The 15,095-nt window shown below is 50.6% G+C and overlaps 7 protein-coding genes across 7 annotated transcripts; 6 read left to right on the plus strand and 1 right to left on the minus strand.

Annotated features, from left to right (window-relative positions):
• Positions 1–551: 551 nt before the first annotated feature.
• SCP_1000480 (Uncharacterized transporter) lies at positions 552–2,918 on the plus strand (the record flags this gene model as incomplete). The annotated part of the gene is made up of 15 exons (XM_027761918.1): positions 552–756; positions 815–878; positions 932–958; positions 1,010–1,018; positions 1,079–1,168; positions 1,225–1,406; positions 1,472–1,489; positions 1,546–1,618; positions 1,682–1,732; positions 1,783–1,861; positions 1,918–1,961; positions 2,015–2,343; positions 2,409–2,565; positions 2,621–2,807; positions 2,865–2,918. 15 exons carry the CDS (start codon positions 552–554, stop codon positions 2,916–2,918), a joined length of 1,569 nt encoding a protein of 522 aa, XP_027617719.1.
• Positions 2,919–3,339: 421 nt separating this feature from the next.
• On the minus strand, positions 3,340–4,221 carry SCP_1000490 (hypothetical protein; the record flags this gene model as incomplete). Its single annotated transcript, XM_027761919.1, has 2 exons — positions 3,340–3,969; positions 4,045–4,221. The coding sequence occupies 2 exons, from the start codon at positions 4,219–4,221 to the stop codon at positions 3,340–3,342; spliced, it is 807 nt and encodes a 268-aa protein (XP_027617720.1).
• Positions 4,222–6,042: 1,821 nt separating this feature from the next.
• On the plus strand, positions 6,043–6,390 carry SCP_1000500 (hypothetical protein; the record flags this gene model as incomplete). Its single annotated transcript, XM_027761920.1, has 1 exon — positions 6,043–6,390. The coding sequence occupies one exon, from the start codon at positions 6,043–6,045 to the stop codon at positions 6,388–6,390; it is 348 nt and encodes a 115-aa protein (XP_027617721.1).
• Positions 6,391–9,224: 2,834 nt separating this feature from the next.
• Positions 9,225–9,422, plus strand: SCP_1000510 (hypothetical protein; the record flags this gene model as incomplete). The annotated part of the gene is made up of 1 exon (XM_027761921.1): positions 9,225–9,422. One exon carries the CDS (start codon positions 9,225–9,227, stop codon positions 9,420–9,422), a length of 198 nt encoding a protein of 65 aa, XP_027617722.1.
• Positions 9,423–10,209: 787 nt separating this feature from the next.
• On the plus strand, positions 10,210–10,455 carry SCP_1000520 (hypothetical protein; the record flags this gene model as incomplete). The annotated part of the gene is made up of 1 exon (XM_027761922.1): positions 10,210–10,455. The coding sequence occupies one exon, from the start codon at positions 10,210–10,212 to the stop codon at positions 10,453–10,455; it is 246 nt and encodes an 81-aa protein (XP_027617723.1).
• Positions 10,456–10,581: 126 nt separating this feature from the next.
• On the plus strand, positions 10,582–11,634 carry SCP_1000530 (hypothetical protein; the record flags this gene model as incomplete). The annotated part of the gene is made up of 1 exon (XM_027761923.1): positions 10,582–11,634. One exon carries the CDS (start codon positions 10,582–10,584, stop codon positions 11,632–11,634), a length of 1,053 nt encoding a protein of 350 aa, XP_027617724.1.
• Positions 11,635–11,715: 81 nt separating this feature from the next.
• Positions 11,716–12,405, plus strand: SCP_1000540 (hypothetical protein; the record flags this gene model as incomplete). The annotated part of the gene is made up of 1 exon (XM_027761924.1): positions 11,716–12,405. One exon carries the CDS (start codon positions 11,716–11,718, stop codon positions 12,403–12,405), a length of 690 nt encoding a protein of 229 aa, XP_027617725.1.
• Positions 12,406–15,095: the final 2,690 nt, after the last annotated feature.

The following is a 15,095-nucleotide window of genomic DNA, read 5'->3' on the forward strand; positions in this document are numbered from 1 at the left end:
CCACCGTTCATGCAGTACTTAACATTTATGCCCAGACGACGGTGGTGAATCACCGGCGCTTACTCGCGTCAAGATCTTGTCGATCATACACAGGTTCCCACGCCTGCTGAATTGTGCCATCGAAAGCGATGCAAGTCAACCTTTCGCTCATGTGCTCCCGCCTGACATGTCGAATCATCGTCTTTTTCCACGCGTGGCGCAGGTGTGAGCGATGGCACATATATCGTCTTATCAGGGTGAAAATGAGATACCATTCATTGGTCACATCCCTAGGAGCTCATCTGATGCTTCTCGAGACGGACGAGATAACGCAAGCTCGCACTGGCCATGCTATCATTCTGCCAAGTTCTTTCTCTCACAATTCTGGAAGACTTGTCCCTTATCGTCGGTGCCGCTTATGGAGCTCTCCGGTTCTCCTTGATGCGGGCGCGCGTCTGGCTGCCCTCGTACCTTTAGCTTGTGGAGCGGCCAATCAGTTATAAGGCGCCGCCTGCACATCGAAGTGTCTCGCTTGTGCCCACCCATTTTCTCTGGCTTTATCTGCAGCCACCATGAGCTCCCGCGGTTCCATCGGCAAGGGATCCGACATCGACGTCGATGTAAAGGAGAAACAAGTCGATACCCATGTCGCTGTCGTCACTGAAGAGGCCGATACCGGTGCAGCGCTTGTCGCCGGTACCTCCATGGAGGTCGATCCGCAGGAGGCAGCACGCATCCGACGGAAGATCGACTGGCACATCATGCCGCTCATGTGTAGTAAGTACCCTTCTCCACGATGCTAGCTGGATGCCTGATCGTCGACTTCTATCGTTAGTTCTGTATTGGGTTCAGTTTATGGACAAGACGACTTTGGGAAGCTCGGTGATCTTGGGTATTAAGTGAGTAAACTTCGTGCCCTTACCCGAGTCTAATTGAGATGTCGCGTGCTCAGGACGTCTACGCATCTGACGACAAGCCAGTACGTATGGTTCTCTGATACAATGTAACTTATATTGACCAATTTGACTAGATATAATTGGTAAATCCTCGTTGCTCATCAGCAGTCTTACATGCTGAATATCTTGCAACCGTTGTATAGGCTCGGCACCATATTCTATCTCAGCTACCTCGTTTTCGAGTACCCTCAGAACCTCGCACTCCAGCGCTTCCCAGTCGGCAAATGGATGAGGTTCATACTCCTCTGATTTCTTTTCTTGTCACACCTCATGGCTGAAGTAATGTTAGTCTCAACATCCTTACTTGGGCTGTCGCATTGTGCTCGCACGCGGCTTGCAAGAGCTTCGCTGGGTTGTTTGTGTGCCGATTAATCCTGGGAATGTGCGAGGGCTCGATCACCGCCGGCTTTATGATCGTCAGCTCTATGTTCTATACACGCAAGGAGCAAACATTGCGTGTCGGTTATTGGTGTGCGTTCTGACTGTTACCATATAAGTTCTGCGAGCTGATTGCTTTCCTTCTTGTTTGTGCGTAGTTTTGATGAACGGTACGGGTGAGTGTGCTTAATGTCGGTTAGCATCCGGAGCGAAGATTTCTCAACTGCAACAGCCCAGATCATCATGGGCTTTATCAGTTTCGGTGTTCTGCATGCGAAGACGAAGTCGTTCAAGCCTTGGCAATGGTACGTCTCGCATTCCCTTATCCCCCATGGCGTGTGGATCTCACGACTCGTTCACCCCTGCAGGCTGATGATCATCACCGGTACAATCACTCTCATCACTGGGGTCCTCTACTGGTGCGTATCACTGCAGATCTCAGATTGCAGATTGCGCATGTGTTGTGCAGGTTCCTCTTCCCCGATTCGCCTACTAATGCGTGGTTCTTGACCCGGGAAGAGCGTGTTATTGCAGTGCAGCGTATCAAGGTACGCAATTCAAGCACTGTCAGCGACGATAATTCTCACTTTCTTATGGCCTTCAGGATAACCAAACGGGTATTGAGAACAAGCACTTCAAGTGGGATCAGTAAGCCCGCCAGCACTGTTCATTATATCCTGAGTATTGACCGACGATTCCAGATTCTATGAGGCGCTTCGCGACCCGAAGACATGGCTTTTTGCGCTATTTTCCGCATTCGACAACGTGCCTAATAGCCTTACCAACCAGCAACAAATTATCATGACCGCGTTCGGGTTCACGACCCTGCAGACGACGCTCCTTGGCATCGTGAGCGGGTTCGTCGAGATTAGCACGATCTTCACGGGCGTGCAGCTCGCCGCGCGCCTCCCCAATGCGCGTGCATACATTGGGATGGTGTACTTCCTGCCGACGATCGTCGGCATCATGCTTGTCAACCTCCTCCCTTGGCACGACAAGATTGGTCTGCTATTCGGGCAGTGGATGACAGGTATGTGCGCCTGCGATGAGCGGCGAAGTCAGGAAGGCTGGGCTGACGCGTGGTGTGTTGCGCAGGAATCAGCACGACCGGGTTCGTGCTCTCCCTCTCGTGGGTCTCTTCCGTCACGGCAGGACACACGAAACGCGTGACGACGAACGCGATCATGCTCATCGCGTACTGCGTCGGGAACGCCGCGGGACCCTTCATGTGGCAGTCGAAGTACCTCCCCCGGTATGCCTGCCCGCCCTTCGCTCCATCGCACCTCCAAGGCTAACACGCCGAGTAGGAACCACATCCCGTGGTTGATTATCGGCATCTGCTACGCGTGCTGCATGGTGCTCCTTCTCATCATCCGGTTTTTGCTCGTGTGGGAAAACAAGCGCCGTGATGCAGAGCCACCAGACACGACGTACGACGAAGTGTACGTTGAGTTGGAGGTCGACGGGAAGCGTGTAGAGCGGAAGGTTGAGAAAGTGCGTTTGTGTCTCGCCCCCTGAATTTTATGTCACTGACTGAGCGTCGGCGTGCAGTCGTTCCTCGACCTGACGGACAGACAGAACCGCGATTACAGATACGTGCTGTAATGAATGTAATGATACTGTAGGAGGAATGATGCGACGAGTTGCGTGGATCGCAGCAACGAGACTTTAGATGTAGCTCCCTTTTTAAATCTAGTAAGTTGTATTGCCCGTGTGTAGGCGAACGAATAAAACGGAAAGAATTCGAACCTTCAGGAAATGGCGTAGGTATGAGTGTTACATGTTACAGTCGAGTGAAAGAATATGTCAAGATGTACAAGTGATGAGCTGAAAGATCGGTAAAATACAATGTGAACGAAAGTAAGCAGTAAGGGAGAAGAATTGATGAGGCAGCATATGAAGAATTGAGGTAATAATATGGGAAGCAACGAGACGGTAAGCATTTTAAGAGTGAAAATGACATGTGCAAGTGAGTAGATGGCGCAAACAAGCTCAATACCAAATCGGTTCCCGAAGACACTTATTCTCAAAGAGTGATCTTCTTCATCTTACTCGACATCGACTCGATGACGTTCTGCATCTCTTTGCTGAAACGCCGCACCCCGCATTGCTCGCTCTCCACGTGCTGGCAGAGAGCACTGAGCGTCTTGAACTCCTTCCCACAGCCGCGCCACGTCTTCGGGCAGCGGTACCCCTTGTCCGCATGCACGGGGCTCTGGAGGTGTGCATTGAGCGCGAGGAGCGAGCGGAATCCGCGATGGCAGAGGAAGCACTCGTACTCCTCTCCATTCCACGACCGCTCTGTAGCCCACACCTGCGTGACGACGCTTTCCCCACGCCCACTGGGTCCGCCAAGAAGACGTGTGGGGTTCGTGATGAGACCAGTCTTGTCCAGCTTGGCGGCCACACGATTAACACTCTCGCGGGTGACACCCGAAGGGCAGGCCCCGGACTCCCAATGGTTCACGAGCGCGGCGTGAGAGGTAAAGGCCTTCGTGCACTTTCGTCCTGGGCAGGCGTATGCGCGCGGCCGGTGAATGGAGGAGCGGAGATGATAGTTGAGGCTGTTCTCGTCCTTGAAAAAGCGCTCGCACGATCTGCAATACCAGTGCGCCTCCTCATTGTGGTCTTCCAACTCTGATTCTGAGTCAAATAGCTGTGGAAGTATTAGATACGACGAGTTACATGTATATGGCAGCCCGCCACAGAGCTCAAATGCAATCGAACGCACCTCCTCGCATGAATCACAGTAATAATGCTCATCCTCGTAATGTGAGATGAGCTCTGACTCGGAACCAAAGTCTACCTCGCACTCGCGACAAACGTTGTGCATGCCGGAATTCTCCTCATGCTGCCATAACGCTTGATTGTTCTTGAAGGAGCGGGCGCATCTGGCACAGTAAGGCATAGGCACTATAACAAATAACGACCGAAATACTGCGAAGGTGAAGTTCAGGCTCAACGATATCGATGGATTCGCCTCGAGGGAACCTCGCGTCGCGCGACGTGACACCCAGCACGTGGAAACGTGATTTTGTCGCACGTCACTACCACAGCCAGAGAACACTCTGTAAGCTGCATACGAACTGTACAAGTGCATCAACTCCGAAAGAAATTCATAAAGATTCTAGCTTCAAACACATTGATCCTGTGTTGTCGCGATGTCCTGGATTTCACGGGTTTTCTATGGAGCAACTTGCGCATAATTTCGAGTGATTATAGCGAAAATCAACTCACCTATATTCACACTTCCTGGTGTTCTGTGCGGATCTACACACTGAAGTTTGCGGTCTCTGCTTTCCTCGAGATGGAGTGCATGGAACAGAAACGAGAACAAGGTATATGCGTGACTGACTGATGTGCCTACGACGTTGGCATCAGAAAACCGTTTGCGAACAATCTGCTTGGACCACTATATGTGGGACTGGACACCATATCAGCCGGCAGTATGCTGACCGGAGACTCGAATGCATGCTCCTCCAAAGTGGAAGGGAGAAGTACCTGAGGAGTCGCGCCTGGGATCTAAGAATGGTGACGAATCATCATTAGACGCTGACGAAGGATTGCGTGGAAGCAGATGAACTACTAGACTAAAAAGGCGCATATATGAGCAAATGGTACCAGGAGAGATAGGGGCAAACTTAGCACTGCAATCCACAAGGATGGTGGACTCAATTGTGCATGCGGCTTGATGCCATCCGATTGTTATTCGTTCACGAACCACGCACAATGTCGTACGACTTTATGCTCTGGACCATAGGCTTCGAGTGGGCTGTACTGAAATGAAAGATCTGGCAGAACTGTTCGACCAAGGTTTGAAGGTGCTGAATCATATCGGCTGCCGGAGCAAAATCATTCTCAGTGACTTAGTATAGTATCAGTGAAGGGAACTTGACTGGTATCGAACCTTATGCAACCCCTTCCTCGGCGGCCGCTAGAACGCACGAACACGAAATGATGATCAGTCGCATACGAACCAGCCGTTCACAAGCACGAGGGCGAAACTTTGCTTGTAGCAGGATACAAGGGCATTGCTGACCCCTTTCGCCTCTCTCCTTCGATTCGGAGAGTGCATCTGGAGCGAAAGATAGGCAAGTCAGGGTAATCAGGGTAAAGCATGGCAACTGGACGGTCGTCGTTGTTAAAAGCGGTCGTTATCCGTACTCCATTGCTGCAATGACGGAGGGGAGTCACGCCACAGCCCTTCGTTCAGATTGAGGTAGTTCCTGGCGGGCACTTCTTCCATACTGCTTGTAAGGACTGTAGCATAAGGACTGTACGCCATACTTCAGTGTCTCTTCGGCGTCGTTCACAGGTTTGAGAAGTTGCACGAGCACCGCGTCCTCTGGTTTAGTTCTAAGGTTTGCAACATGATGGTACAGTACCTTCAAAATAGTAGAGACACTCGGGTAATCCAGAGACGCGCATGCGATATAAGCGTAAGTAGTTCAAATTGCACGGTAGTTCTGAAGGTAGGGACGACAGATTATATCCGAGCTAGTGCCGATTAGTCTACCAAATGAAGCAGGTCTCCTTCCATATTGAGTACAGTCACCTGAGTGACATAAAAATTTCGCGGTTTCGCCGTCGTCCTAATTAATGTTGCTTCGGATGGGCTACACAATCTTTCTGCACTAGCCATGACTGAAAATATGGGCACGCTTCCTATCTCTGTGTCTGCGTCTGGAGTGGTACAGCACGGTCACGTCATGCGTTTCATGCGTACAGAATGCTATGGCAGTCCAGCTCCTCAGGCCTCAGCACCCCGTCTAGCAGTATCTTCAACCGGCAAATGTGGGAAATTCCCAAGAAGACGAATCAATACCTTCTTGAAGAAGACGTGGACGACAGCGACTTGGAAGATGGGGATTCTACCATGGACGGCGAATTCCCGATTCCATCCAGTTGCAGTCGCCAGGTACTGGACCGGTCGCACCTGCGACCGCTCAGTCCTGTTCCTCCACGCACGTTGTTGTGCCTCGAATACAAGGAACTTTGGATAGAAGTTGACCAGTCAGATCGGAATATTGTCGTCACAGGGGAGTCTGGCTTAGGCGAACTTCTCCAGCCTGGATGATGTAGCATGGAAAGACTGAAGGACTACAGAATGCAGGTAAATTCTACGCACTTTATTATCTGTTGGCACAACTCTTTCTTGTGGGCTGTCCAAACATCTTGGAATGAGCGCGCGTGATACATCTTCTGCGACCACGGAGCATACGTTGTCGATCCTACCTCTCTTGAGTATCTGCAATGGCACCTAGAGCATATATCCGCCAAAACATTCCCTGATATCGAGAAGATCCGCGTTGTCGTTCTCTTTAATCCCAGAGAGCCTCCTGGCTGGTCCATGCCCACCGTGAATTTACCAGAGCAGTGGATCTATACGGTCGTCTTATCACGGACCCGTCCGAATCTGCTCGGTTCATCCAGAAGTGGCAAGCGCACCTCTGGGTGATGAAAATATGGCTCAGGAGTGAGACCTATATCACTAGGTCAGATGGGTTTGTCTTCACTTCGTGTAAACTGACCAGGACCCAGATATGTAGCAACATCAACCTGCGACGGATGTCCCCGACGACGTGTTTCGGATGAGACATATCAAGCATTCTGATGTGCCCCGTGCTGTCGACGTCACCGGCTGTCCTGCGCTCGATTATGGAACGGAGGCGCATACTGAAACCGTTGCAGACATATCTGCTAACCTAAACAGAATCATCAGGTTGTACTGTATGCCCGATCGAGCGGAGCAAGCCGGGATAGACTTGTTGAGCTTTTGTTATTCCCCCATCCTGTTCCAGTTCAGTGCACAGCCAGCATCCCATCAGGCTCTCGGGGTTACAGACTATCGCATAACTGCTAGGTTTGAACGATCCGACAGATATGAAATGAAACGTCGTCTTCGTTGTTCCGTATCGGAATGTTGCCGCTTTGAAAAACAGCGCCTTGTCCCGCGACTACGAGCTTGGACTGACGGACGATGAGTCATGGCGCGTGGGAGGCCAGGTAGGTATGACGAACTATTTCTGCGTGGTCTCATCGCAGGGTCGTTCCCTTGCTGAACAGAAGGATCTATAGGGACGAAACGGAACCTCGGGGATGATTCGTTGGGTCATCTGGGCGCAGTACTTGAGCACGACGCCTCGGTGCTACTGCGGACTAGAAATTACTATTGGAATAGAGCCGGGTTCATCAGTTGCAGAGGGGTCCGATCCCCCTAGCATTTCTCTGACGCGAAACAACGAGGCATCTGCACACATTCGTCCTGGTGTATCAACTACCAGAAATGTCCTGCTCCAGCGCTCACAATTCAAACCCCGTGACTTCTGCCACGCGGTCCGACGTGGGCGTTGTGACCGATCCCTTCAGGCTTTCTAGTACTACTGGATGCCTTCCCGTAGGATTTGGAGCACTTCTAAATCACAAAGCGGACTGCGAAACACCCCACTGTGTCGGAACAGCAGGATTTGTGAAACCGTAGCGTCGCAACATGATGATGATCAAACCAAGTTCTAGAGGGACGGAGGACGAGCGGCAGCATGATGTAAGCAATATGCAGCACCAAATATAGGCAAAGATGGGCATTGCGAGTGGGCGGAGATCGAAATCATCATTTAGAGAGACGTTTAGAATCTGGAAGGGGGGGTCGACCCCCCCTTTCAGATATAAGGTTTAGAAAGAGCTCACTTTGCTCTCACGGTATGCGGAGATCAATTTGCCGACATGCCGGCCTGATTTAGAGACGAAATTTAGTTTAGAACGTTTCTAAATGGCTACGAGAAGGCATCCACTACACGGCCATTCGTGCACAAGGCAAACATCAGATGAAATCAGCCGGATCCCGGGGAGGGCCAGTAGATGCTATGAGTACATCCCCACCAGCTGATCGTCAGACCGAATACGCATATTAGACAAGACTTAGCCAAGTCCCAGCTGGCCAGGAGCTTACACCACCACCTCTCCCTGAGCTGACCACTTGGAGCGGCCCTAGGCTGTCTGCGGATCCCGAATTGCACACAAGCGGGAGTTGGTCGCTTTGTTCAGGTGATCTGCTTTTGAGATTTGCCACTACAAATATTTCCGGGCAATGATCAAAACATATGCCAGTTTCATATGTTCAAAAATATATATTTCTATTAATAGTACAAAACTGCCACAACAACAGGCGCACTCGGCAGCGCTAAGGACTCGTCGGTATCCGTCAATATGCAGGTCGGAGCAGCTGTTACATCTAAGGATTACATTTTCAAGTCAACACTATACCCAGAGATGAATGAATGTCCATGCTTACATTGTCAAGAGTGTTGGAGGCTTCGGGATGACCTTATTAGTCAATCCGGAGCATCCAGGTAGTCGGGCGATATTCCCCAATATCTTATTCAGCATCGAAGGATACAGTAGCTATGAGAACTATGTAGTATGTTCTGGACTATTCTACTGGTGTAGTATATAAGGAGGGACCTCTTGCAGGTCCCACTAATAATATCTCTTCCCCAATCACTCACTCGGAGGAATTCATACGAGCTGTGCTAATAGGTTATGAGCCCCGCTAGCTTATAGCTTATACTTTACCAGCTTCTACTTACTTGTTACACACTCTGACTATCGGTAGTTACAATGTCGAGTACTACCGAATCTCGTGACAGCCTGTCGTCCTTGTTCTGAATCGAGCAACTTTGCGATGACAACTGGCTCCCATGGAAGCGCCATACTATGGCGATCTTGAGGGAGCGCAGTGTCTTGAAATATGTCGATGGAACATCGGAGAAGCCGAAGCCGGCAAATGCAACAACACCAACGGCAGGAGAAATGGCGGCGATTACGAAATAGGTTGAGGGCGATCAAAAAGCCCAGACCGTTATCGAGCTGCTGTTGAGTGACTCGCAGATGATACACATTGCGGACACTACAATGGCTGCGGAGATGTGGAACCAATTGAAGTTAGTAAAGGAGGCGAGTGGACAACTGGGGATAATGGAGTACCGAAGGAAATTCTATCGCACAGTTGCCACGGAAGGCAGCGATATCGCAGCGCATATCACGGAGCTCCGCCGGACACAGGAGCAGCTACACATGATGGGTAGCAAGGTGTCGGATGACGAATTTTGAATGATCCTGATCACATCGTTACCGGAGTCTTGGGACCAGTTCACATCTGCGTATCTGGGTGCAACAAGCCAGAAGGACAAGTTGCCGACATCGCATGAATTGATAGCCATCTTGCTCGAAGAATACTGGCGCTGGCGAGAGAAAGGCAGTGCCGACGAGTCTGCGCTGGCAGCACGCGGGCGGTGGACCCAGCTGAAGAATACCGCACAGGGCAGAACGGACAGGAAGTCCAACGCGGAGTGCTGGAATTTCCATAAGCATGGACACACTCAACATGAGTGTTGGTCGAAAGGCAGCGGCATGGCGGGTCAGGGACCGCGAAGCAAGAAAGGCGGCCGTGTGCAGGCGCACACGAACCAGGCACAGTCAATGAACAATGTGCTGCGAGATGTCGCGTTCTGCACAGATGAGGCGACCTGTGCCGGGCAACAATTTAGTAGTCAGTTCTCGTGTTATGACTGGCTAGCTGACTCTGGAATGACATCACATGTTACGAACCTTCGTGATGCGATGACAGACTATGTGCCGCTTAAGGCCTCGTCGATTGCCAGGATCGGAGACCAGAGTGTGCGCGCTCTTGGGCGTGGCACTGTGGAAGTCAACATATACTTTTCACTTGAAAGATGTCCTGTATGCACCGAAAGCGACAAATAATTTGGTGTCACTGAGCCGCCTGGATGAAGCGTGTGGACACTTTGATGGCAGTGCCAGAGGAATAATGCTGTGAGAAAGCAGCGGCCACATCATCGCGCAAGGCTGAAAAGTCGGCTGATTATACTTGCTCAACATGCAGGCCAAGGCTGCTATGCCAAGTGAAGAGCACGCGAACATTGCGCACGATGATAGCGACTCTTGGGAGTCGTGGCACCGGAGATATGGACACCTGGGATTCACAGGGTTAGAGAAGCTCTACAAGGAAAACTTGGTGGAGGGACTCACTGTTGATGAAAACTCGATGCCACTGACACAGTGCGAAGCCTGCATTCAAGCCAAACAGGCGCACTGTGCATATCCGAAGGAGGCAGAGGACTGAACCCAGATGCCAGGCGAGCTGATGCACAGTGACGTCTGGGGCCCTGCATGTATAGTGTCGATTGCCGGATCACGATACTACATATCGTTCACGGACGAATGCACACGGAGGTGCCAAGTACTGTTTATGAAGCATAAGAGTGAGGCTTTCGAGAAAGTCAAAGAATACCTCACCTTTATTGAACGACACTTCGGGCACCTGCCGAAGATATTGTGCGTCGATAATGGGTCCGAATACATTAATAAGGACCTGAAGGGATGGTGCTGTGAGAAGGGAATTGAGCTGCAAACGACAGCACCATACTCACCTTCGCAGAATGGTGTAGCTGAGCGATTTAATCGCATGCTATTGGAGCTTGCTCGTGCAATGTTGATTGCGAGGAAGCTTCCAAACTTCCTCTGGGCGGAAGCTGTTGCATACGCAGCATACCTGCAAAATCGAGCGCTGATGAAAGCACTGCACGGGAAAACTCCGGAAGAGGTGTGGACGGGCAAGAAGCCCAATGTCGCGCACCTACGAGGATTTGGGTCAGATGTCTGGATTCTGACGGAAGGCCAGAATCTCTCGAAACTCGAGCCAAAGTCGAAGAAACACACCTTTGTAGGTTTTGCTGATGGCCTGAAGGCCGTGCGCTACTACGATGTGGGTGCGCGCTTGATCCGAGTCTCGCGAAATTTTGTATTCGCGGATGCCCCGAACCCAGCAAGCAATGTTCCTGTACATCAGCTTGATGACAGTGACAGGCTGCCGCTCAAGGGGGAGTCAGGGGGAGCTGTCAAGCAGCAGCCTCCCACATCTGCATCAAAACCAGCATCAGTACCTGTTAAAGCTGATCAGTCTAACAAGAAACACGATGGAAACTACATTATAGAGGAAGACTTACCTCCCGAGATACAGGAGAGCATGCGAGAGCAACCGACATTCTTGCCTGCACCCCCGAAGATCCCTCTTTGTCGTATGACCCGCGCTACGCAGGACCATGACTATCGAAGGATGGATAACCCCCATGCACAGCCCGCGAAGTCGCACGAGCTGCCGGGAGTGCCAAAAGAGAACGCACCTGGTGAGAGTGCGAAAGTCGCCGTGACGCCCGAAGAATTTGAAGAGATCGTGCAGGCGCTGTATGCGACAGCGCTGGCATTGGGCGACAGAACGGCAAGTGCAGGAGATGAGCCATGAAGCCTCACGGAGGCCCAAGCCTCTCCGAAATGGCCAGAATGGGAAAAAGCTGTAAAAGTGAAATATGATCAGCTGCAGGGCATGGGGACTTGGGAGCTACAAGACTTACCAAAAGATCGAAATGCTGTGGGCTGCAAGTGGGTCTTCCAGAAGAAAACTAACAAGGAGGGTCAGGTTGTCAAGTACAAAGCCAGATTGGTGGCACAGGGGTACTCACAGATCCCAGGGATGGATTTCCTTGAAACCTTTGCCCCTGTAGTTCATCTTGAGTCCATCAGGGCCATCCTAGCATTAGCAGTAGTCAATAACTGGGAAATTGGCCAGATGGATGTTAAGGGAGCTTACCTGAATGGAGACCTCCAGGAGGAGATCTACATGCGACAGCCAGAAGGCTTCAATGACGGAAGTGGACATGTTTGTCGACTCCACAAGACACTCTATGGACTAAAGCAGTCCGGGCACAAATGGAACCGCAAGCTGCACCGCAAGCTGACGGAGCTCGGGTATAAGCAACTGGAGGCGGATCCATGTGTATACCTGCAGGAGCAAAAAGGAGAAGTTCAGATTATTACAGTATGGGTGGATGACTTACTGTTATTCACCAACTCTCCGAAGCTCATGGAGGAGCTCAAGCGCGACCTGCAGGACCTCTTCGAAGTCACGGACCTTGGCGAGCCGCAGAAAATCATTGGGTTTGAAATCGAGCGAGATAGGGAAGCGGGAAAAATCCAAATCTTGCAACAGCACTACATCGAGAGCATTCTCAAGTGATACTAGCTTGAGAACGCCAATGCTGTAGGGATGCCGCTCAATCCAAATGTGGCGTTCACAGCAGAGGATGAGAACGAGGAGGCGGACGACCGTTTGGTGGGAGGTTATGTGTCAATGGTGAGATCGCTGATGTATGCAGTAGTGGGAACAAGGCCAGATATTTCCTATGCTGTGCAGACGCTGAGCAAATATACAGCATGCCCACGATCTGTCCATTGGACAGTGGCAAAATGCGTTCTACGGTACCTCACAGGAACACGTGACTCACGTGTCATGTACACGCGACGCGATTCGGACGCGCCGAATGGAAATATAATAGGAGGATATACGGACGCAGATTATGTGTCAGACCATGACCGAAAATCAGTCTCGGGTCATGTCTTTTACTTGGGAGGTGGAGCCGTAGCATGGAGTTCGAAGAAACAAACAACAATGGCAACATCTTCGACAGAAGCTGAGTATACAGCACTCACGCACGTGACACATCAAGCAATATGACTGCGAAACTTACTGGCAGAACTCGGGTTTGCACAAGAAGAACCCACAGAAATTTATTGTGATAACCAGGCAGCGATCGCAATAGCACGCGACCCGCAGTATCACACGCGGTCGAAGCACTTTGACGTGCAGAATCATTTCGTGCGTGAAAAGGTGGAAAATGGCATTATTCAATTGTGCTACTGTCCTACAGATGAGATGGTAGCAGATGTATTTACTAAGGCCCTACCCAAGCCTAAGCACCAAAAGTTCACATTGGAACTTGGGATGCTTCCGGCTTGAGGGGGAGTGTTGGAGGCTTCGGGATGACCTTATTAGTCAATTCGGAGCATCCAGGTAGTCGGGCGATATTCCCCAATATCTTATTCAGCATCGAAGGATACAGTAGCTACGAGAACTATGTAGTATGTTCTGGACTAGTCTACTGGTGTAGTATATAAAGAGGGACCTCTTGCAGGTCCCACTAATAATATCTCTTCCCCAATCACTCACTCGGAGGAATTCATACGAGCTGCGCTAATAAAGAGTGCCACCTGTTCCATTCAACACTCAGCAGCGACGAGCAGTAGGCCAACATCTCAAGGATGCTCCAGTTGAAATGTGCTGCAAACTGCTATTGTGGGCTACATCAGAATGTGAGAATCGAACTCCTTTGCACATACCTCAGAGCCCGTTGCCAGCGAAGGCTCGCATGACTAAAACGACCTGCGCACGATGTAACACAACTCTTCGGTTCCGGACTGCATGAAACAGATGACTTCAGTGGCAAATGGCTGAATGGCTCATCTTAAGGTAATGCACACACCAATGCAGGAAACCGAGGCCTGGGACATCGAAAGTGAAGGAGGAAAGATATGAGAGCCATAGCAAAAAATTTGTCATGACTATCATCAGCTTTCCAACTCTGCCTCGGCCTCTTTGCTTAGCAAACACGGCATGACCAGCTCAGAACTTCAGGAAACAGAGCTCAAGTGAAGCCTCCCTTTGGGTGGGTCATCGAGCATCTCAAGTCAAACTTTTCTGGGGACATGAACTACCACTACGGACGCCACTCAGATCATTACATCAGCAATCTCGCACAAGTCTGGCACACTCTGGTGCGTATGGAATGTCTGGTAGTTATGGTGCCATGCTTGGCTTTTCTTCTCCAGATGTCACCACAGTCAAGTCGTGTCAATACCATACAACCCACGCAAGCCATATACCCCGAATGAGTCGGACATAGAATTGTACTATCTACAGTCTAAAATACAATCTCGTTCGTGTGATGATCAGCATATTTATTAACGTAGAAAGCTTCAAAGCAATCAAGTGAGTGATAGAAGGGAAATTTGAGAGGCAGTGGCCGAGGACCAAAAACAGGAAGGAGGTGCGCATTGCGCAGAAGGGAATCAACGTGCAGAACAGAAATGACATGCTGACCATATTTATACTCTGGCTCTACAATCCACATCCCCATCTTCGCATCAACTGCCCTCCCGCGTCGCCTGAACCACTCCACCAGAGCACAGGGATAGTCGATGTTGTCATGCTGGAATGAAAAAAATAGGAGTATTCGCACGATACTCATACCCTTGAACCTGGGTTGTGAGTCATCTTCAACTGCAAAAGCGCAGTCTCTCTGAGGGTGACCATGCCATGATGGTGTTGATCGTATTCGCTCGTGTCGCATTCCATGGATACCAGAAATGTCACTGGGTGCATAGAAAATGGCAATGGCAGAGTGGAAAATGGAGATCTTATTGATGACAATCGGGCAGTCATCCAGTTCGACAACATTACTTGATATTGCATCCGGATCGTGTCGGTGAATCTGGTCATACAGGAATCGATGTGTGAGCACCGGAAGCTGGGGTTGACTGATATCTGCGGCAAGTTCATCTAGATAACAGGGGTAGGATCGCTCTTGATGCAATGTCAGTCGTGGTGAGAGACGGCGGAATGTTAAATTGCATACCTCTTGTCCGAGCCAATATGACCTCCGCTAAAACACGGTCATCGTCAATAGGCCCCGCTTCCTCTTCATCATTGTCGAATGGTGTAGGAGGGGGCAGACGGGCAGGCGCAAGTATACCTCGTTTGACAAAATGTGTGCACAGAGCAGCTAACTTGTCAAGACGTTGATTGGTCAGCAGCATCTGGCTGAGCGCATTGTACTGACTCGAGCGACGCCACAGCTTCTTGACAGCAGT

The sequence above is a fragment of the Sparassis crispa genome, assembly GCF_003851025.1.
Source record: "Sparassis crispa DNA, contig_000009F, whole genome shotgun sequence".
NCBI classification, from domain to species: Eukaryota; Fungi; Basidiomycota; class Agaricomycetes; order Polyporales; family Sparassidaceae; genus Sparassis; species Sparassis crispa.